Source organism: Schistocerca piceifrons, chromosome 6 (genome assembly GCF_021461385.2).
Source record: "Schistocerca piceifrons isolate TAMUIC-IGC-003096 chromosome 6, iqSchPice1.1, whole genome shotgun sequence".
In the NCBI taxonomy this organism is placed as follows: Eukaryota; Metazoa; Arthropoda; class Insecta; order Orthoptera; family Acrididae; genus Schistocerca; species Schistocerca piceifrons.
In genome coordinates, this window is record NC_060143.1 from 346074632 (window position 1) to 346097646 (window position 23015).

At 39.7% G+C, this 23015-nt stretch overlaps 1 protein-coding gene across 5 annotated transcripts in view; it reads left to right on the forward strand.

Moving 5' to 3' along the window:
• Positions 1-23015, forward strand: part of LOC124802506 (histone acetyltransferase KAT6A-like) — a 60817-nt gene that overhangs the window by 18085 nt on the left and 19717 nt on the right. For 4 of the 5 annotated variants that reach the window (XM_047263331.1, XM_047263334.1, XM_047263333.1 and 1 more), the window contains exons 6-7: positions 14632-14925; positions 16783-17040. In XM_047263331.1, coding sequence (XP_047119287.1) covers positions 14632-14925; positions 16783-17040 — 552 coding nt within the window. The remainder of the gene's footprint in view (positions 1-14631; positions 14926-16782; positions 17041-23015) is intronic. The other variant, XM_047263335.1, reaches the window with a different exon arrangement.

Below are 23015 nucleotides of genomic sequence, written 5' to 3' on the forward strand. Positions count from 1 at the left end.
CTTGTTACTGTATACAACCAGTAAGAATGAATGGGTGCAGACACAGAGTATCCTGTTGCAGGGCACACTCTACAATATGACAGTCATGAACTCTGTTCCTGTTTCACCACACATCCCATCTGCATTCTCTGTACTGCTACCGTCGTAACTGGTGGGAACTGGTTTTGCAATATGTACTCGGTTCCCACCACATTCCTGTCCTGAACTTGCATTAATTTCTCTCGTCTCAGCATTCCTTTTCACAATTATTCCTTTTTCTACCTCCTTTATATATTTATTGATGTTTTTAGTGTTTATTATCTGAACTATGTCCCCCTCGCCCACCCCCTTGTTGTGTGTGTATATATATATATATATATATATATATATAAATATAATAGAGGGAAACATTCCACGTGGGAAAAATATATCTAAAAAGAAAGATGATGAAACTTACCAAACAAAAGCGCTGGCAGGTCGATAGACACACAAACAAACACAAACATACACACAAAATTCTAGCTTTCGCAACCAATGGTTGCCTCGTCAGGAAAGAGGGAAGGAGATGGAAAGACAAAAGGATATGGGTTTTAAGGGAGAGGGTAAGGAGTCATTCCAATCCCGGGAGCGGAAAGACTTACCTTAGGGGGAAAAAAGGACAGGTATACACTCGCACACACACACATATCCATCCACACATACACAGACACAAGCAGACATTTGTAAAGGCCATATATATATATATATATATATATATATATATATATATATATATATATATAAAAAAAAATTGCACTTTGCTTTGTGCTGTTATTGACTGTTCACAATGTTTTTTCCGTAATTTCCGTCTTGCATATTATGCTACCTTCCACCTTTCAGTTCTTAAGTTTTCAAATTTCGTGTGGTATTGGTACCAATAGCAAGTCTTTCCATCTTATATTGTCCAGTAAGTCTCCCCGACTCCCAGGATTCTATGGGACTTTCCCATATCTCTTCCCATTTTGTAAAGTTCGTGAACTCTTCACCTTCATCCTTCTTCCTCTCCATTTGAACCTTCTGCCAGAGGGTGGAACCACTGGCTCAGAAAGCTCACACTTTTCCACAAAGTTTGTGTATCATACAGTATGCTTGAGTACTCTACCATAGCTCAGAGATGGAATTGTTGGTCATCAGAACTGCCTGCCCATTCAGAACGTGAAAAATTATCATGATCGTTGCAGCCATCTTCAGAGTATTTCCATTGCCTGTAGAAACTGTTACAGTCTGTACAATCTCTCACGTACGTGCCAAATACTTTCCTATGACTTGTCCTCTTGAACTCAAAAACTTCTTGACAGGTAACACACACTCCAGTGTTATTTAGCAGTAACAGATATACTTAATAAAACAAGTGTCATGTTTGTCATGGACTCAAAATGTATGACAGTTAATTTCAGTGTGGCAGAAACAGTACCATTATTGGAATCAATTGCTGAGTGTTATTAATTGGTCCATCATTGTGTATCTACTTAGTTCGAAGCATTTTGTGGTATAATGTTTGCCTGCAAATGTTTTGTGCTGTCTCATTGGATTGTGTACTAGATTATTAAACACTTTTCTCATTTTTTTGGCCACAACCCTCATTTCAGAGAGCCGACAAATACGTATCAGCATTGTTACTGACTTTCTCAGTACTATCACTTGTTTCCATACCTGATCAAACTACTTTATTACAGCACATTGAAGATTTTTCACTTGATGACTAAGTGCTTTGTATCTTCGCACTTCACTTTGGCAAGATACTTTCAGAAAAGGTATGACAGACAGTGCTGCTCAGTTCTGAAAACAGCAAGTAGATCGTACAATAATAGCTGAACTGACAGATCATTTATTGGCTTTAATTAGTTTTAGAAGTATTGGATTTTAGAAAGTTTGTGGATTTTTCATTATTAACACCATAGCATGACAATGACGTATTTGTCTTGTTTATTGTCTCTTATAATTCAGATATGCATGCGTGGCTGTCATTTACTTAGTCATTTTTCTTTCTTCAGTTCTTCCAAGTACTTTTCAGTATGGTCATAATTTTGTGTCCATTTGTTATACTATTGTGTGTAGACAAATCATTCAACAGTGTTCTAAGTAAAAACATCAAAGAGTCATTTTCGTTTGCAGCTTCCTGTAAGTAGTAGCACATTTCTCTGCTGTGAAGTTCATAACATTGTCACATTTTATTTGGAGCTTTTGGTAGTGTAATTGTAATGTGCATATCATGTCAGTGTGAGGAGTGACATTGTCATTAGGTTTCAGTTTGGTTAAGTCCCATAGTGCTTAGAGCCATTTGAACCATTTTTGTTTCAATTTGTGTTTCTTTCTCATATTTGCTTCCTCCACCGTTCTTGTTTATCCTTGGTATATCATTCCTAGAATGCTTATAGAAATGAATTCCCATTGTGTGAATAGTAAATCGGTATTGATTCTTGTGTTGACACACTTGCCATTCCCTCATGCAGCTCATTAGCTTAATAATAATCATGTTTGTTATGGAATACATCTTGTTGCATCCTGTATTTACTCAAATTGTGCAGTTTAAGGTAGCTAGTAATAACTGTTAATAAATGCTTATTATGATAAAGAAAAATAAACATTTGAAAAAATGTGTACAGTATTTTTAACTGCTTGTCATGATCGTATTAGACAGACATATATCAGTTTTCTTTTTGAAGTATTCTTACTGTGTTAAAAACTTGAGAATATGGAGTATACAATTTTCCTTGGGGTTCCTACACACTTAATCATATGTTTCATAATGAGAAAGTTTCAGCAATTATTACATGGCATAATAAACATAATAATTAACAATTTTTGTCAGCTGTTATTGTACATTATGTCCTCCCACCATACTGTGTACTCCCCCCCCCCCCCTTTTGTTTAGGGATTTTCCGCCCGCAGTTTCATGTTTGTCAGTTTCACTTCATTGTCCATTTCTGGCATAGATGTTTAAAAGCTTGTGGGTATAGGTGAATTCATTTCACAATAAAACAACTAGGAGGCACTAGTTTCCTGCAGTGAGTAGTTTTGACATTACATGTATCTATCTCTGAGTGAACATATTCTGGAAGTTTACGTTTGTAGGAATATATTTCTGATTGTGCAGTTCTGGAAGTTTTCCAGTTATCATTTGAAATGAAAAGTTAATGTGTGCACAAGCTTAAAAATAAGCATGTGTCTGAAATCTAGCTGAGGTGCTGAAGTTTTCGAAAAATGCTAAAAATTGTGCATATTGCACCTACTTAACTGCTAGAACACATGGAAAATGACTTCGTAGATGCTATGTACAATATTTTGAAGCTAAATTATTGAAAAATATGGGTAAATACAAAATCTAAAACTACATCCATGCTGCTAATGCATTGAAAGTAAGCTATTACGTTTCATTTTGAGTACTGTAGTAATTGGAAGTGCATAGTTAAAAGAAGTTTCTGTGCAGAAATTAATTTTAAACCCTTGTAAATGTCCAGAAAATTTCCACCTTAAGGGAATATAACACCTGTGTTCACTTTGTTGCTCACATAACCTTGGGACAACGTATATTACGTCACTCTTTTGGTTACATTAGGTTTCACTAAAAAAATCAAAGACAAGAAGGAATTAACTTGGTCATAGTAACACAGCACCTTCAAGACTTGGCTGTCTCAAGTAAGAGATTTACATCTACAATGAGTATACTGTCTGTCATACCTGAATCTGTGCCCAGGGAAGCCCCTCTTGAGATTACAAACAACAATTAAAGTGCTGTCATCAAGATGCAATTACCTTTTGCTTCATTTACATAAACTGAAAGTCTTGTGTGTAAGAGAGAATGAAATTAAAATGGGTATTTGAGAGTTATTTCGAAAATAATTTTTTTGATCATCCCTGTCTAGTGATTAGTAAACAGGTAATCCTTTCCTTTCCTTAAATTACATCTGCTTTCATAACAATTACGGATTTTATTTCGCTGAAAGATGCCATGGTTATTTGCTTTCGTATAGAATTATTTAGATATTGTAGACCTACAGCTACACACATTTATGATTTGTTGCAAAATGACAATCTTGAAAGTGTATTCACATCTCCAAGAGTGAAAGTGTGACATCTACAACGATTTGGGTGAAAGTGTAAATATTACAGTACCCAATCGTGTGTAAAGTGTACAGTCTTTGCGGAATTCTTCGAGAAGCATGAGGATTGTGTTACTTTGCTGCATTCAATTGTATTTTGATTAATATGTTGAAATCCCGTTGTTTATAATGCTTGCTTCTAAGCACAAAATAATGGCAGCAGGATTGCTTCAAAAGACATTGCAAACTGAAAACCATACTCTCTGCAGTTCACTTTTGGGCACCCAGTGACAATTCTTAAACTTTATCTTGTGAGGTACATGAAGAACATCTCTTGGTGGACAGGTAGTCTCTTAAATAATTCCATGTGAGTAGAAAGCACCCAAACTACATCTGCATCATACTTCACAAGACATCTATTGGTGTAGGGTGCTTCTGGTGTACTGATTCTCCATTCCCTTTTCCACTGGTGAATGGCGGATGGGAAGAATGATTGTCAGTAAGGTTATGTATTAACTTTAATTTCTCTCGTCATTTTGCGAGATGCACAAGGGAGGAAGTATAACTTGTCCAACTCTTCTGGGAAAGAGCTATCTCAGAATGTCGATAGCAAATCCCTCGTGATGTACATTACCTCTCTTGTAGCATTTCCACTGGAATTTATTGAGCATCTCTGAAACACTCTCGTGTGGTCTAAAAGATCTTGTGAAGAAACATGTCATTCTTCGTTGGGTCTTCTGTCTTTCTTCTATCTGTCAGGGCTAACTAAAGTGTGCGTCATTTATGTTGGCGGCCGAGTTTAGGTTCGTTCTGCGCATCTGACGTCACAAAACAGTCAGCCAATGAACAGAGAACGACGTTGCCAGATCTTGACTGCAATGCTGAGCATGGACGAGTGTCTTGAGTTTTACAAATGTTCAGTCATAAATAAAGTAATAGAACAAAAGCAATGTCTTGATAGCAGACTTTCTTTTATAGAAAGTTTGGAAAAAGCATTCTTTATACCAGTTGCTTCATATTCTATTAATTAATTAAACCAAACAAGCAATAAGACTCCTAATTCAGGCGATAGCAAGGAAAGGTGTTTGTATCAATCTCACGAACCGCTTTTTCGCAATAAAGAACAGCGGTAATTGTTTATTTCCTATTGTACTTTGACGAAACGTGAGTAATTCATAGTCATAAAAACAGCGTTTGTCAATATTTTGCGTGACTAATGGCGCTCTGTAGTAAGACGAGCTGCGCTAGCGTATCGGTTAAGGTGTTGGGCTTCTACGCGAAAGGTTATGAGTTCAAATCTTGTGCACTGCTTAATATTTTCATTATTTAAAAACAATATCGAAGTGCCTTACTTCACGAATTATATTCGTTTGAATGCAATTTTTTGAAATTTCTAGTGCTTTGTCTCTTCATTAACCCTTTCGCTGCTGCAGACACGTGCTCCCCGCATTCCACGATTTTGTCATCACTGCACTGCTCGCCTGTGCAGACACGTGGTGTTCCCACTGCTTTGACACACTTATCATTCGATTTCACAAAAACTATTTGGCCCAAAAATTTGATTTTTACACGTCTTCTTGACTGATACCTTCCCCCCATAAATGACTTAATTTTGTTTCGATGTTCAACGCAGTTATTATGCAGTATTAAATGTAGTAAACCATTGCACGAAACTTTGAAGAGCTTGCAGAGGTAGAAGTCCATAGCGTATACTTTCCGTATGGTCGATTTTAGTTGCCACAATGTTGAGAATGAAATGTGGACAAGATACCTAAATTTCATATAAAATTTACTGTATAACAATATCTCATTAAATTTAAGTACCACAAAGGTGTCGTATGCAATATTGAGAAATATTCCGTCTTTCGCGACAGTAATAAAAGTTTTATTTACACCAGACGCGTTTGCCTTTATTTTAAAGCACATCAATCAATGAAAGGTATGGCACATACACAATGGTACTCATGTTCTCTTTCTTGTTTTTGTTCCACAGTCGCAGTTTTACCAATGGTACTGAAATATATTCCTCTTCTGCAACTGTAATAAGCGACTTATTTAGACCAGACGCGTTTCTCTCTTTTGAAGCATCTTCAGCGGACAGTATTTTGTCTCCTCCATTGCCAAGCCACCTTTCGTAGTTTTGTGCTGCGGTAACACAATATTCAACGTTTGTGTTGGCTGATCAGTGTTTTAGCAAATAAATGATGTTTGTGTGTGCCACACACAAGAATTATATTTGACATAGCTCAGAGCACTTCACTGATAGACGGTATATTCCAAGTCCTAATGTTTTTGTAAGTCCACAGTTTTGTTTAATGTATTTTGTCTACTTCCTTTTGATTGATTGAAGTGCTTTAAAATAAAGCCAAATGTGCTCAGTGTAAATAAAACTTTTGTTACAGTCGCGAAAGACGGAATATTTCTCAATATTACATAAGACACCTATGTGGTACTTAAATGAGATATTGTTACACAGTAAATTTTGTGTGAAATTTAGGTATCTTGCGCACATTTCATTCTCAACATTGTGGCAACTAAAATCGACCATACGGAAAGTATACTCTATGGACTTTCACCTCTGCAAACTCTTCAAAATTTCGTGCAATGGTTTACTATATTTAATGCTGCATAATAACTGCGTTGAACATCGAAACAAAATTAACTCATTTATGGGGGAAGGTATCAGTCAAGAAGATGTGTAAAAATCTAATTTTTGGGCCAAATAGTTTTTGTGGAATCGAATGATAAAGAGTGTCAAAGCAGTCGGAATACTATGTGTCTGCACAGGCGAGCTGTAGAGTGACAAAATCGTGCACAGTGTGGAATGGAGGGAGCACGTCTTTGTAGCAGCGAAAGGGTTAATGCGGCCGTGGTGGCTTTACTTCATGAAATGCGCGCTCCCCCCTAAACGTAAGCTTGCGAACTATGCCATACTATGGCGCGTGCGTCGTGTGCAACTGGCAGCGCAGCAATCTCCCGCGTCTGGGGGGGCATGCGCGAGCCGCCAAGATAAAAGAATTGAATTATAGTAATGATCCCAAATTGATGAACAGTACTTGAGAATCAGTTGAAAAAGTGCCTTGTAAGCCACTTCCTTCATGGATGAGTTAAATTTCCTTTTTCCTTTGAATCTATTTGACATCTACTTTTCCTACTATTTGTTTTATACGGTTATTCTGTTTAAGGTTGCTCAGTATAGTTACTCCTAGATATTTTACAATAGATGGTGTTTCCAGCAATTTGTCATCAATAATGTGGTTGTACAGTAGTGGGTTTCTTTTCATATGTACCCACGATGGATTTCTTTTCTATATATGCACAGTATGTTACATTTATTTATGTTCAGGGTCAGCTGCCAGAGCCTGCATCAATCATCAACCCTCTACAGGTAACTCTGCAAATCGTCCTCTTGGCACTGCTACTTTCTTACAGACAACCATATCATCTGCGAATAGCCTGATGAAAGAGCTTCCGACACTTTCTACTAGATCATTTATATTCATTGTAAACAGTAATGGCCCTATCACACTTCCTTGGGATACCCTGGAAATTACGTTTAAATGTGTTGATTTTGTTCCTCTAAGAGCGACAAGTTGAATTTTGTTTGCAAGGAAGTCTTCAATCCAGTTGCAAATCTGATCCGATATTTATTAAGCTTGTATTTTTTTCACTAAATGGCAGTGAGGGACAGTGTCAAATGCCTTCCTGAAGTCAGTGAACGTGGCTTCAACCTGAGCACTGTTGTCTACGGTGCTACAGATCTCGGGAAGAAACAGAGTGAGCTGTGTTTCACAATCCACGTTGATTTTTATGGAGAAGGTATTTGTTCTTCAAAAACGTAATAATATGTGAGCACAAAACATGTTCAATAATTCAACAACAAATTGGCATCAGTGATGTAGGCCTGTAATTATATGCATCTGCCCTACGACTCTTGCTAAAAATGGGAATGACCTGCACTTCTTTTCAGTTGCTAGATATCCTTCATTTCTCCAATAATCTGTGATAAACTCCTGCTTGAAGGGGAGCAAGTTCTGTTGAATAATCCTTGTAGAATATTGAAACACGGACAACCTTGCAGTCTTCTTCAGTGAAATAATTTCGGAAACCTGAATTCGGTATTTCAGCCTTCTCTCTGGTACCTTCCATTATGGTGCCAGTACGGTCACTTAGTGGATGAAAAGAGGATTTTGAACTGTTACTGATTTTAAGACTGAAATCTCTTAGATTTCACTCAAATCGGTTGACAAAATTTTACTTCAAAGTCATTGACCATTTCTGCCACTGCTCTCCTTATGCTCATATTTGCTTCATTCAGCTTTCGTTTTCAGCTAGGTTTTGACCTCTGTTGAGTCTCTGAGTCTCTTTGTCTGTGTAGCAGTTCTCTAAACATGGCTATTAAACCGTGGTGACATACTTGTCAGAGGCATATTGAATAATGTTTCTGAATTTTTCCCGTTTGTGCTCCACATCTTCATCCTCAGCACTGAATATTTTATGCTGAGTATTCAGATTCTCTGTAATTTGTATCCTGTCACTCTTATTAAGCAAAAATATTTTCCGCTCCTTTCTTAACATTCTTTGTGAAATTCGCAGTCATATTTGCTATCGCAGCGTATAAAATTTTGTTCTCAACACACACCAGTTTTGAAGTATTTTGTACTGCTCCAGTACAAGTGAGCCTAACTGACAGTTTTTGTTGTACACCATAGGTATATTGCAATTGTTTTATTAACCTCACCTGCAGATATCAAAATGCCCACTGATTGTCGGTGTCCTGCCCTCCACACTCCCATTTGTGGTGCTAATTGATTTTCTTAGTAGTAACCTGACTTACAACTGATTGAACAAGGAGATCCATACGCACACTTATGAAGACTCAAGTGTTATGCAAGCTAACAAAATCAAACAACTAACTTGATAAATATTTAACTTTATTACTTCTGGTATTTTGGTGCAGAAAACACTTGTCCCGTAGTGGCAGCCCAGCTAGTCATAATCACATTGCCTGAAGTAAACAACAGACTGAGAGCGAAGCTGGTGGGACCCGACTCTGTAAGCTGTCAACCGGACGATGCAGAGAGGCTGCATGCAAATCCAAGAGCGGCGGCCTCTGCCAATGCTGACATCTTGCGACCTCTGTGGCATGCCGTACCGCTACGCACCCAGATTTTGGGTGTAGAATCTTAATGTGGGTGACTACATCCTTCCCTCTGTGGGGCTCAAGCACCTGTGATTCCTGAGGCCAGAAGTGCACGGCCGCAATGTGGAGGGGGAGGGGGGGGGGAGGCCCTGTTAATGGAGGCCTCAAAGGTGATAGGGGAGAGCAACTTCCAGTTAGCGGAGACTTTGGAATATGGGCGAAATGGCCATTGGAAAGACCACCCCAACTGTGGAAGCATGAGGCGACAGAACAGGAAATGGGCAATCAGAGCTGGAATCTGTGGTGACGTCTGGTGGCTGTGGGGAAGGTGGAGGTGAACCAGCAAGAGGTGTGTCCTCCAGCTAGAGGGGCAGTGGAACAGTTGCCAGATGCCACGATGTCAAAGACTCATCGGGGAGTGCTGACACAGGTAGAAATTGAGGCTGGGATTCTGTCATATAGGAGTCACCTATTATTGGGGCACCAGCGAAGGCAGCGTGCAGCTGAGGGGGAGGAGGAGGAGGAGGGTGTGTGTGAATGGGTGCGTTTGTAGACTCTGAGCCGATTTTTTTGATGGTGCTGGACCTCTAGGTCTCCCATCCAAAGAGTATATACACAGTAGCCATTCTGATGCATGATGGTTGCTGATAACCAGCATGCGCCCAGACTGCCGTACCTGCAGAAAGTGCTGTATAATAGAACTTGATGGTGGGCAAGAACCTGATGGAGGTGGTGGAGCAGTGTCAGCGACTGGTGCCTGTGGAGCAACTTGGCATGGTTACAGGGATGAATAGGAGCCATCTGGTTTGCTGTCAGAAAAAATAGTAACGCCTCCTCTTGGGGAAAGTCTTGCAGATACCTTTTCATCTGGGTCTTATAGGTCTGAACCATATGTTTGGCCTCCCCGTTAGATTAGGGGGGGAAAGAATTGAAACGAACATGGCAAATGCCTGTCCGCACACAGAAATCCCAAAATGTCCAGGACAGGAACTGAGGTCTGTTGTCAGAAATGAGTAACTGGGAGATCTTCCACAGATTTTTAAAAGATCCTGAATCGTAACCTCAGTAGTGGCCGAGGAGCACTGTACAACACATGGAAAACACATCATTGACAGTCAGATAAAACACATTCAGAAATGGGCCCACAAAATCCATATGGATGCATTCCTAGGGCTAGATTGTTGGAGACCATGGGACAAACCTCAAGCCTCAGAGCCACATGTTGACTAGCATCCTGGGGACTTACAGCCACCAAATGCTCCAGTCTCGGTCAATGCCAGGCCGGTAGACACGTCTGCAAGCAAAGGCGTTGTTGTGGAAAATCCCCAGTGACCCCCATGGAATAGCTGTAAGACCTCCCACCACAAAGTCTTGGCTATGACCACCCTGCGTTTTCCATGGAGAGGAGGAAAACGAGGATGACCCCATTTAAGACCGAGAGACGATGACCCAAGACAAAATAGTTACAAAGCAGATTGGAAGTGCCTGGAGGAATAAATGACCAACCCTGCTATACGAGGTGGATGACCAGCTTGAGGACAAGGTGAGACCCTGTGTCCCTGGTGACCCATGTACTAGTTATCGGAAAGCCCTCTACTGTATATACATGAGCCCCTGTCCATCAAACTTGGGATTCTGGTCTGAAGGAGTTTTTGTATAAGGCGTCGGCGTAGCCATGGTGCACAGTGGGGTGAAAATGGATGTCATTGTGGTATTTGGAGAGAAACAATGCCCACCAGTGCAACCTGTAGGCCACCTTATCAGGGACCCAGATGGACAGACTGAATAACAAAACTAACGATTTGTAATCTGTAATGAGTTGGAAATTTGTACCATTCAAGAATATGTGGACTTTGGTGACTACATACGCAATGGCCAAAGCTCCCCTCTCAACATGAGAGTAATGGACCTGTGTTGGACTGAGAGTTTTGGGTGGGAATGCCAGTGGCTGGTCCGAGCCATCTGTATTCAGATTAGCTGGCTGCTGTGGTCGAGCGGTTCTAGGCACTTCAGTGGCTGCTACGGTCACAGGTTTGAATCCTGCCTCAGGCATGGATGTGTGTGATGTCCTTAGGTTAATTAGGTTTAAGTAGTTCTAAGTCTAGGGGACTGATGACCTCAGATGTTAAGTCCTGTAGTGCTTAGAGCCATTTGAACCATTTTGTATTCAGATTGGCGAGGACAGCCACAAAGGTGTACTGTGAGGCATCTGTAGCCAAAACCAATGTGGTAATGTAATAATTATAAGAACACAGAGATAGTAATGAACACACCGCTTTATTACTTAAAGTAAATTGGTACAGAAGAAACACTTGCCGCGGAGTGGCTGCCCAACTAGTCCTAGTCACATTGGCTGAAAAGTAGATTTCAGACTGAGGGTGAGGCTGGCCGAGTCTGACTCCATAAGCCGTTGGCTGGGCAGTAGAGTGCAGTATGGAGAGGCAGCATGCACACCTGAGTGTGTGAGCCTCTGCTGGTGCTGGCATCCTGCGACTTCTGTAGCGCACTGTACAGCTGTGCACCCAGATTGTGCGTGTAGACTCTCTTGCGGATCACTAAAAGCGATAAAGTTTCACTACACTGCCTCAAAAGTAGTACAAAAATGAGTGTTAAAAGTGGACTAAAATTAATGACATTCTGTCACCAATGAAAATAATACAGCATATGATAGAGATGTGAAAACTTCCCTTTTGCCCGTTTTGTTTGTTCTTCAGAGAATGAAAATTTGATGCAGAGAGGTGAAGTTCACACAATACTTTTTACATTTTGTTGTGTGTGTGTGTGTGTGTGTGTGTGTGTGTGTGTGTGTGTGTGTATGAAAGAAAGCCTTGAGGCTGAAAGATCACATTTTTAGCAGTCTTTTTGTTGTGCCTATCTGCAACTCAGCATCTCCTCTGTATGGTGAGCAGCAATCTGTCCTTTCCATTATTACATCCTGAGTATTCCATTGTCAGATAAATTTCAAAATGGACTTTACAGTTTTAAAAATGCACATAAATTTATTGATACAAGTTAGAGAGCTGGCTTTTGTGATATTTTGTAGGGAAACGCAGCAAGTTGTTTCCTTTTTTTTTTTTTTTTTTTTTTTTTTTATCTTGCACTAAAGATGTTGTACAAGGCTTCTGTTGGTTATCCTGCACACATCCAATCGGAAGTGAATTACTTCCCAAACTCTGTAGCATTGCAGTGGCGGTGTAAATTCTTGCTTTAAGTTCAGGTAGAGAAGCCGGCATAGGAGGTACAAACACAATGTCCGTGATGAATCCCCATAAGAAAAGTGAGTGGTGTCGGGACTGGGGAACATGGGGCCCATGCGATTGGCGCATCACGGCCAATCCATTGACCTGGAAAGCAGTCGCTGAGAAAATCCTGGATGTCAGACAGGTACTTAGGTGGTGCTCCATCTTGCATGAAGCAATCATTTTGTTCTTGGTTATCCTCATCGATCTTTGGTGTCAAAAATTGTAACGTATCCAGGTACACTACCCCATTGATAGTTCTCTGATGGGGAAAAAAGGGGCCATACACTTTGTTCTTGCTCAGTGCACAAAAGACTTTCAGTTTAGGGCTATAGGGCTATCATGAACATGTTGCAATGTTACACTGAACTGTTTCGCTGACTTTGATTCATCAAACCAAAACACACAGCTAACAAGCTCGGGTCCAGTGGAGGAAGCAATCTTCAACGCAACTGCCGCTAGCACTCCTTATGGTGTGATTTGGCACTAGCGAGCCATGCGAGACAAAACTTGATGTATTTCCCTACAAATTGACACTACAATAATCTCTTTAGGTACTATGAATTAATTTATGTGAATTTTCAAAGTTGTTAAGTCCTTTTTGAAACACCCTGTATGTGTGTTGCATACTGTCACATAATGGAGATATAACTATTTTATTTGATGAAAAGCAAAGAAATAAGACTCTCAGTATTGTTGGTTATTTGTAGATAGGTTCTTGCATGTTGTCAGAATAATTAATACAGTGATAATTAATTTAGTTGTATGAATAAAATTGTAAACATTAGACATGTAGAGTCGTCTGATAAATTTGCATGTTGCATCCTAGGTACCTTACTAGTGCACTTTTAAAAAGGCAATTTAGTGTCTTGATTTAGTGTCTTTCTTATCAGGCAATAGTTTTCTGTTTCTTTTCTAATCAAAAATGTGTATTTTGTGGGCAAATTAGTAGACTAGTCAGTTTAGCTGCCTCACTGTTTAATTTTTGTTAGCATTTGGTACGCTATCATTTTAATATATTTTTATAAAAGTACAGTAATTTGTAAATTTATTTCATCCAACTGATTGTTGCACATTGGAATTTACCCGTTTGATGTACGGAATAGGTCTCATATTTACCCTTATTGATGCCGATTTGGATTCAAATCTGCAAGAGGCCAAGCTGATTGAGATTCTTCTGATAAATTGGTTCAGGCAAATGTTGAAAAGATTTGCTCAACAAATTCATCCTCCTTCGTCCGAAAGGGTAGGAGCCCAGAAATACAAAAAACTGAGGATTGTACATACAAGGATATGTTGAAAAATAATGTCTCCAAATGTTTTATGTGAAAACTCGTGAAAGTTTTTTTTAAAAATAAAATAAATTTTATTCAGTCTACATCCTTATTATTCATATCTGTTTCTCAACATGTCCCCTTTGGGGACAAACACATTTCAAGAGACCAGTTCATTGAGACTATCACTGTAGAATGTTTGACTTTGTGACAGAGCCATAACCTCATCTCTGCTTGCACTGCTTGATCACGCAGAAAATGTTGACCTTAAGCTTTCCAGCAGAAGAAAACAGTTTTGCCATTATTGGTGCAGGGTCACCAGCTTACTGCACCCACTGTATCTATTACTGTTTTGTTCCTGTCACAAACTGGTGGACCTGCACCCCCTTCTACAATAACCAGTTGCTACACAAAATTACCTTGATTCTTTTTTAAATGGTCAAAACAATACTCTTTTCTTCTGATATGCATATAGTCAGTTTTTTCATGTACTTTTAACTGCTGATCATCCAATACAGTGTTGTGCACTGTCTTGACGGTGCGAATAGCGGGCTGCTCTAGATGTGAAACAGCTTCAATCAAGTTTTAATTAAGCTGTCCATTGTGTAACTATTCAGATTAAGGAGCAGACTCTTCGTAAGCCCACACTAACATTTGACACGTTTGTGTTTGTGAAATTTTTTCTAAAATTAAGACTTGTATGATAGCGTGCTGTCCATTTGCATGAAGCACACTCGTAGTTAGTTTTAGAAGTATTGGTAAGAGGTCGCTAAAATCTGCAGCTGAGTCTGATAATATGCCCACAAATATGTCAGATGCCCATGGTCATTGATTAGAGGTAAGACTCATACAAGACTTTTCATTTGTTGTGTATTTGTGTCTTTACAATTTTAAAGTTTATCTTCCACACACAGTATGTACCACAAGGTTCACCTGAGGCCGTTCGTCGTCCTACACCTCCCCAATTGTATAGGGGACATTCACCCAACCAGCTGTCTCCACAGCCGCCGCCACCACCGTATGGCCAGCAAATGGTATATGGACAACAGCCGCAGCAGCAGCAACAGCAGCAGCCACAGCCAGCACCGCAGCAGCAGTACCACCCGCAACCACAGTTTCAACCCATCCCAACCCAGCAGCTGCAACAGCAACCACAACAGCAGCAGCAGCCGCAACAGCAACCACAAACTCGAGGTTATAGTGTGATGGTATGTTCTATGATTCTATTCCCTTGAACATTCTTTCCTTCTTTGCTCTTGGTGCAACACCCTCCACCTTTTTTATTTTTGTGGTCGTTTCTCCCTGTTTGTCCCAAGGGAATTAGCTTGCAGATGCTAACAAAGAATAATGTGTAAGATGTTAATAAACAGCACCCAGTGTCTTTATGCATTCAGAGATTTCTGTAAACATACATTGGGCTCAATAAATGATGAAAAAATCATAAGAGCTGTTACTTGGAATACCATGCGTACCTAAATAACACTCGTCCTTTAAAATAAAGGCCCTACATTATCCTTACACACATGCGTTTAGCCACCAAATTCATGGACTGTACAGTGGGAGTCATTGCTGTGAGAGAAGGTAATAGAAATAACTAACTTCATCCGTTCATGTAGTTGAGTACTTTGCAAAGAATCTGTAGTGAAGATGGTGTTATTACTTATCTTGCCATCTTATCATTGCTTGGCACAGTGGGGAGTCTAGTGAACAGAGATCTTTCAGCAGTCAAAAATTCGATGAATAGAGTGACTTAGCTCCATCTCCTGGCATTAATTATGTTGAGGGTGCTCTGGTAGTCATTTTGTTGCCTAGTCATTGTAAAGATCCCTGCTGTACTGTGAGCAGCATTGCAAGGAGATTGGCATTTTGCTACTTGTGAAGTTTGTCATCGTATTCCTCATCAGTGGCATCTCAGCTATGACTCCTGGTGTCTTTTCATTTCAGTAAGTTTTTTTTAATTTCAAGCTTGTATAAGCAGCATACAAAAAAGAGAAAACGCGAGGCACATGTCCAACCCGCAAAGCAGGGAGCAATATAGTGGCGAATAGCTGCCATCCTCGTTGCGGACAACCTTAATTATTTCAAGTACTTCCTTGAGAGAGGACAGAAGTATCATGCTCCTTCCACTGTAAAAGAACTATTTGTATATATGAGCTATATTTCGTATGCAGCAATCTAACCTAAAACCCACAAAACGTAAACTGGCCATCAATTACTTGCCAAAATATTTCTGATGGTTTACTTATTTGCGAAGTACCACAGTAACTAAGGGCAACAATGAAAAGAAAACCAGTTCATTTTCAGGCTATGATGTCAGACCATAAGAAGAAGAAAAACAATTGTTTGTTTATTTGTATTTTTCTTTTTGCCAAATAGTTTTCTCTAAATCTAATGAGAGAGCCTGCGAAGTAGAGAACAGTGGTTTTTAATTCTCTCTCTCTCTCTCTCTCTCTCTCTCTCCTCTCTCTCTCTCTCTCTCTCTCATTAGATTACGTAAAACTCACTATGAGAGCATAGATGTCCCTTTCAGTGTGGGGGCTCAAACATTGTGATATGATGCAGGATGCCTCATTTATGGCCACATCAGTGTGTTTCACGTGGGCCGAATTGTTCCACACAGATGTGGCATATTCAGCTGCCAACAATCTTGAGAGGAGTGGCTTTTGTTAGAAGCCAGGAATTGATTCTCTCATAGCTTCATTTCTCCCCTCCATAGTGCACCAAGGATCTGACAAGTGAAGCTATGAGATGTGAGAGAATCCGTATTTTCTAACGAATAGTTCCATTAAAATCTTTTGTCAAAGACTGCCTGCAGAACAGCTGGTATGTGCACACCTCCCTTCCTGCAGTGCGCCTGTAATCTAAAATTGCAAGATTATGTATAGCTATTGCTGCTACTTGAGTTAGAAGAACAAGCAAACATTTTTTAAATACATAATCTCAATGCCTTAGTCTCCTGAAAAAGTGAACTTTAAATTAATATGATTGATGATCGTGAAACACCTTTTCCATGTCAAATAAGTTTTATTGTATAAAATTACCTATAATGTGACAAAATCTTACAGCAACAGCAACAGTCGCCGCATCGTGTACAACAGGCTGGAAGTCGCATGGCAGCAACAACTGTTGTTCGTGGTGGAGCACAAATGACAATGGCCCAAAAACGAACAGTTGGACAAGTACCTGGAGGTGGACAAGGTACCTCACCCAACAAGCAGCGCAGATTAGATGTGTTGCTGCCAGACAGGCATGAAGACCCTGACTGTCATGTGATTGCCATTCAAAAACCCACAGAAACAGGACCTCTCATCACCAGTGTACAGGTAATGTTCTGTTCTGTCTGGTCATCTTGGTATACAGCTGCATATCTACAAATAAAATTGCTTAGAAATGAAAAACGGAAGTACAAAACATAAATTTTATTGAACTGCCATAAACAGATACGTACTGTGTTTATTTATTACTCAGATGATTCCGAGTCACGTCACTCGAATCCTTGCCTCTACTCTCTTTATAGAGAGCATCGTCCTCTGTCCCATCAAGCACATTAGAAGAACAGTTTTCTTTTAAAAGCATGATGGACAGTTTTATTCGGAGACAATTCCAAGAGTGATCACCTGCAAAATTAAGACAAGTTAGCACTTGTAACACCTTCGGTAGGCGTTTATTGCTTAGCTTCTTTTAGTAGCTGTTGCGTGTGCGTATTCTTAAATGTGTCCTTAAATGGTTTGTTTAGACAAATATTTAATGCCTGTAGAATTGACATCATCCCTCCTGGAATTAAAGCCAGGTCCATTCTACCTCTACTAATTTTCTCTTTATGGGCAGAGTAGTATGATGTGCGTATGAATCTAGTACAAGCACACTTGCAAACCTAGGGAGGCACCAGGACAACATTGCTATATGAGTTAAATCCATTGTGTTACCCTGTCCTCTATGAACCAACCATTTTCGTTAGCAAGTACAATAACTCTTCTTGGGAGTACATGAGGTTAGGTAACGTCTTGTGTTTGAACAAGCAAACATGACAGACATGCACTGCTTTCAACCATTTGTGGACAGTGTCTTGACATCTTTGCTCCCATTTGCTTCTGCTGTATAATTTGTTGGCATATTGAGATACACCAGAGTTTGGTCCACATTACTTATCCGATCAAGAAGGTAATTATTTTCAGTGCGCCATTTGACTTTGAAGTGCTGAAGTTTTGATAAGTTTTCCTCATAGTTTTGTGGAAGCTTCCATGCAATTATAGTGTGGATATGAAGAAAAAATCCCCAGTGTCTCATGAAATGGGCAATACAGTTGCAACTTCTTTTGAAATTTTTATTTTTTTTTTATTTTTTTAGCAGCAGCTTCGTGTGGTTGAACTTGGATAATTTATGCACTTACTGGTAGATGCACAAAATCATTCAGCACAGCTTTCAGCAATATAACAGTGGCCATGAAATGGCCCAGAAAATGTTTTTCTATTGCTGGAACAAGCTAAAAGTTATTCCTGTTTCGGTCTCAGTCCAGGATGTAGCTAGGCGAGCACAAGCACTCGCGTTCACTTACCACCTGAGTAGTGAGAGAAAGTGCAAACCATGTGCTGTCTTCAGAGAAAGAACAATACATTAAGTTCGCTGTAATTTTAAATGCAAGTGTATGTACTTAACGGTGCAGTACTTCTTAAAGTGGAGAGAAGCTCTTTTAAAATTAATGACAGTAGAATTATGGCTGGGTTAGAAGCTTAAGAGCGATCACACAAATCGGCATCAATTTATAACACATCAGTGCAGGGTACCTAACTATAGTTAGAATTTAAAGATCTGCAGTGTGACAGCTAGTCCAATGATAAGTTTCTTATAAAAATACATCTTGTAGACACGCATAAAAATTTTGTTCAAGGTAAGTTTCCACAACTTTAAAAGTTTACAGCTACAATTGTGTAAATGTTTGGACCTAAATTTTTGTGTGAGCAACTTCTTGTCACATTGAGCAGAACGAAATCTCCCTACAGAAGTTTACTGACAGGCTTCAGTTTAAAAGCTTATCTTAGAATTAGCGATGTTTAGAAGGTGATACCAGACATAGATGCTTTAGTGAAGAGCAAATTAGGTAGTATCCAGTGAGATAGAATGTTTCTATGTTTAATGTCTGAATAAAATAGTTCTGAGATTATGTTGATGTCAATTTAAACTTTGTCCGAAAATTACATTCATTGTAAGGCTGCATCAGTAAAGAAATATGTTTCATATGTAGCTGCAAGTAAGATGGGGCTGGACGTTTTAGCTGTTAGTGACATTCGGGTAAGGGGTGAGAAAGAAGAGGAAGTGGGAGAATACAAGGTCTACCTGTCAGGAGTCAAAGCAGGAATAGCACAATGGGGTGTAGGGCTTTACATCAGGAAAGAAATGGAACCCAGCGTAGTTGCAATAAGGTATGTAAAGGAACGACTGATGTGGATAGATCTGACAGTGTCTAGCAAGAAAATTAGGATAGTGTCAGTATATTCGCATTGTGAAGGGACAGATCAAGATAAGATGGATAGTTTTTATGAGGCACTCAGTGAAGTAGTTGTTAGAGTAAAGGACAAGGACAGTGTTCTGCTCATGGGTGATTTTAACGCCAGGATTGGAAATCGAACAGAAGGGTATGAAAAGTTTATGGGTAAATTTGGAGAGGATATGGAGGCCAACAGGAATGGGAAACAACTCTTCGATTTCTGTGCCAGTATGGGCTTAGTAATCGCAAACTCCTTTTTTAAACATAAGAACATTCACCGGTATACTTGGGAAGGCAGGGGAACCAGATCTGTCATTGACTACATAATAACAGATCAGGAATTCAGGAAGGCTGTGAGGGACACACGTGTATTCAGGGGATTCTTTGATGACACTGATCATTATTTAATCTACAGTGAAATTGGGATTGTGAGGCCGAAAGTGCAGGAGGTCAGGTCCATATGTAGGAGGATAAGAGCGTAGAAACTTCAGGATAAGGAAATCAGGCACAAGTACATAACAGCGATCTCGGAAAGATACCAGTTAGTTGAATGTAGTCAATTACAGTCATTGGAAAAGGAATGGACAAGGTACTAGTGTAGGATGAAGAAAACAGCTTGTTGGAATGATACAGTCAAGGCAGCCTGTAAAAGGAAAAAGAAGGCATATCAAAAATGGCTACATACTAGAACTCAGGTAGACAGAGAAAGTTACATTGAAGAAAGAAACAAAGCCAAACAGATAATTGCAGCATCCAAGAAGAAATCTTGGGAAGACTTTGGAAACAGGTTGGAGACTATGGGTCAAGCTGCTGGAAAACCATTCTGGAGTGTAATTAGCAGTCTTCGAAAGGGAGGTAAGAAGGAAATGACAAGTATTTTGGACAGGTCAGGAAAACTGCTGGTGAATCCTGTGGATGCCTTGGGCAGATGGAGGGAATATTTTGAAGAGTTGCTCAATGTAGGTGAAAATGCGATCAGTAATGTTTCAGATTTCGAGGTAGAATGGGATAGGAATGATGATGGAAATAGGATCACATTTGAGGAAGTTGAGAAAATGGTCAATAGCTTGCAGTGCAATAAAGCAGCTGGGGTGGATGAAATTAAATCGGAACTCATCAAATACAGTGGAATGTCAGGTCTTAAATGGCTACACAGGATAATTGAAATGGCCTGGGAGTCGGGACAGGTTCCATCAGACTGGACAAAAGCAGTAATCACACCAATCTTTAAACATGGAAACAGAAAAGATTGTAACAACTACAGAGGTATCTCTTTAATCAGCGTTATGGGTAAAATCTTCTCAGGTATTGTTGAAAGGAAAGTGCGAGTATTAGTTGAGGACCAACTGGAAGAAAATCAGTGTGGGTTTAGGCCTCTTAGAGGTTGTCAGGACCAGATCTTTAGCTTACGGCAAATAATGGAGAAGTGTTATGAGTGGAACAGGGAATTGTATCTATGCTTTATAGATCTAGAAAAGGCATATGACCGGGTTCCTAGGAGGAAGTTATTGTCTGTTCTACGAGATTATGGAATAGGAGGAAAACTTTTGCAAGCAATTAAAGGTTCCTTACATGGATAGTCAGGCAGCAGTTAGAATTGACGGTAAATTGAGTTCATGGTTCAGAGTAGTTTCAGGGGTAAGACAAGGCTGCAACCTGTCTCCACTGTTGTTCATATTATTTATGGATCATATGTTGAAAACAGTAGACTGGCTGGGTGAGATTAAGATATGTGAACACAAAATAAGCAGTCTTGCATATGCGGATGACTTAGTTGTGATGGCAGATTCGATTGAAAGTTTGCAAAGTAATATTTCAGAGCTAGATCAGAAACGTAAGGATTATGGTATGAAGATTAGTATCTCCAAAACAAAAGTAATGTCAGTGGGAAAGAAATATAAACGGATTGAGTGCCAAATAGGAGGAACAAAGTTAGAACAGGTGGACGGTTTCAAGTACTTAGGATGCATATTCTCACAGGATGGCAACATAGTGAAAGAACTGGAAGCCAGGTGTAGCAAAGCTAATGCAGTGAGTGCTCAGCTACGATCTACTCGCTTCTACAAGAAGGAAGTCAGTACCAAGACTAAGTTATCTGTGCACCGTTCAATCTTTCGACCAACTTTGTTGTATGGGAGTGAAAGCTGGGTGGATTCAGGTTACCTTATCAACAAGGTTGAGGTTACGGATATGAAAGTAGCTAGGATGATTGCAGGTACTAGTAGATGGGAACAATGGCAAGAGGGTGTCCACAATGAGGAAATCAAAGAAAAACTTGGAATGAACTCTATAGATGTAGAAGTCAGGGCGAACAGGCTTAGATGGTGGGGTCATGTTACACGCATAGGAGAAGCAAGGTTACCCAAGAGACTCATGGGTTCAGCAGTAGAGGGTAGGAGGAGTCGGGGCAGACCAAGGAGAAGGTACCTGGATTCGGTTAAGAATGATTTTGAAGTAATAGGTTTAACATCAGAAGAGGCACCAATGTTAGCACTGAATAGGGGATCATGGAGGAATTTTATAAGGGGGGGCTATGCTCCAGACTGAACGCTGAAAGGCATAATCAGTCTTAAATGATGATGATGATGATGATGACGTAGCTGCACAGTGTTCTTTGCCTCATCAATTAAAAGGCAAGTAATTGACATTTCATTGCCATTTCTCATCAGTGCAATAGTTTTAGGAAACAAATTCGCCTCAAAAAGCGTTTATTAGATGCTGTGAAAAATACATCTCTGCAGAACTATTAGCAGTCGTAGAATAGACTCTTTGACAGCAGTTTCTCTTGCTGGGTTGCCATGTTGTGATTCCTCCTCCCATCCCCTGCTCTTGCATTACTTGCTGTGAGCTGACCTTTTGCTCACTGCTGAGGCATGAGTGGAAGCCAGCTTGCATGAAAAGATTAGTGAACGGGCATGCACTTGTTGATCCCGTATCAAAGATGAGCAGCACAATTTGATATTTTCTCGCCGAGAGAAATCACTTTTCTTTTCAACTTTGCAGTAGTGAACATGCTTCATTGTAATAGACTAAAACATGAAACTTCACGAAAGTGCTACAGTAGACTGAAACAAAAGGTGAAATCCAAATGTATCACCTGCAAACGTAGCGAGCTCTGCTCTCATTGTCCTAGAGTGTCAGTGGAAGAAAAACAAAGTTAGGGAATGGGGGAGGGGGCGCTCGGTGCAACGGTAAAGATTCGCCACTTGCTTGCAGCATGGATACCATATGATTTGTATTGATGATCTGCTATAGTAGAAATGTCTCACGGAAGTAATAAGCGATTAACGTCTTATGGTCTGGGCTCACAATTGTGTAGAATTTTTTAAAAGGCATATTTGACGTTGACTGTAGAAATCATTTATTTCGCAGTTGCAATTTCAGCCTTTGCGCCATTTTCAAATGATACTGCAAAAGATTTTAGTTCAGCGCATGTCAGACTTTAAAATCCTATGACATGTTTAGTAGTCATCCTCAAAATTAAGCTTTTTCACAGTAGAAATACAATAACATCAAACAGGTGCAAAGCTCCGCACATGTTGAAATGATGTAAAGTATGTGAACTATTACCAATGTTAACATCCTTAACATAAGTCACTACAGATCAGTGTTCTAAAACACTGTTTGTGTGTGGACTCACAAATACCATGGCGTTTTGCCATTTTTTACTTTTAAGTATGAAAATTGAATTGTACCCTTAACAAAATAAAGCAGCTGCCAACCAGGCCTTTGGTTGATTCTTGTAAAATATGGGACTTTTTTTAAACATTTTTGAAAGTCTGATTTTCCTATCAGCAAAAGGGTATCGTGGTT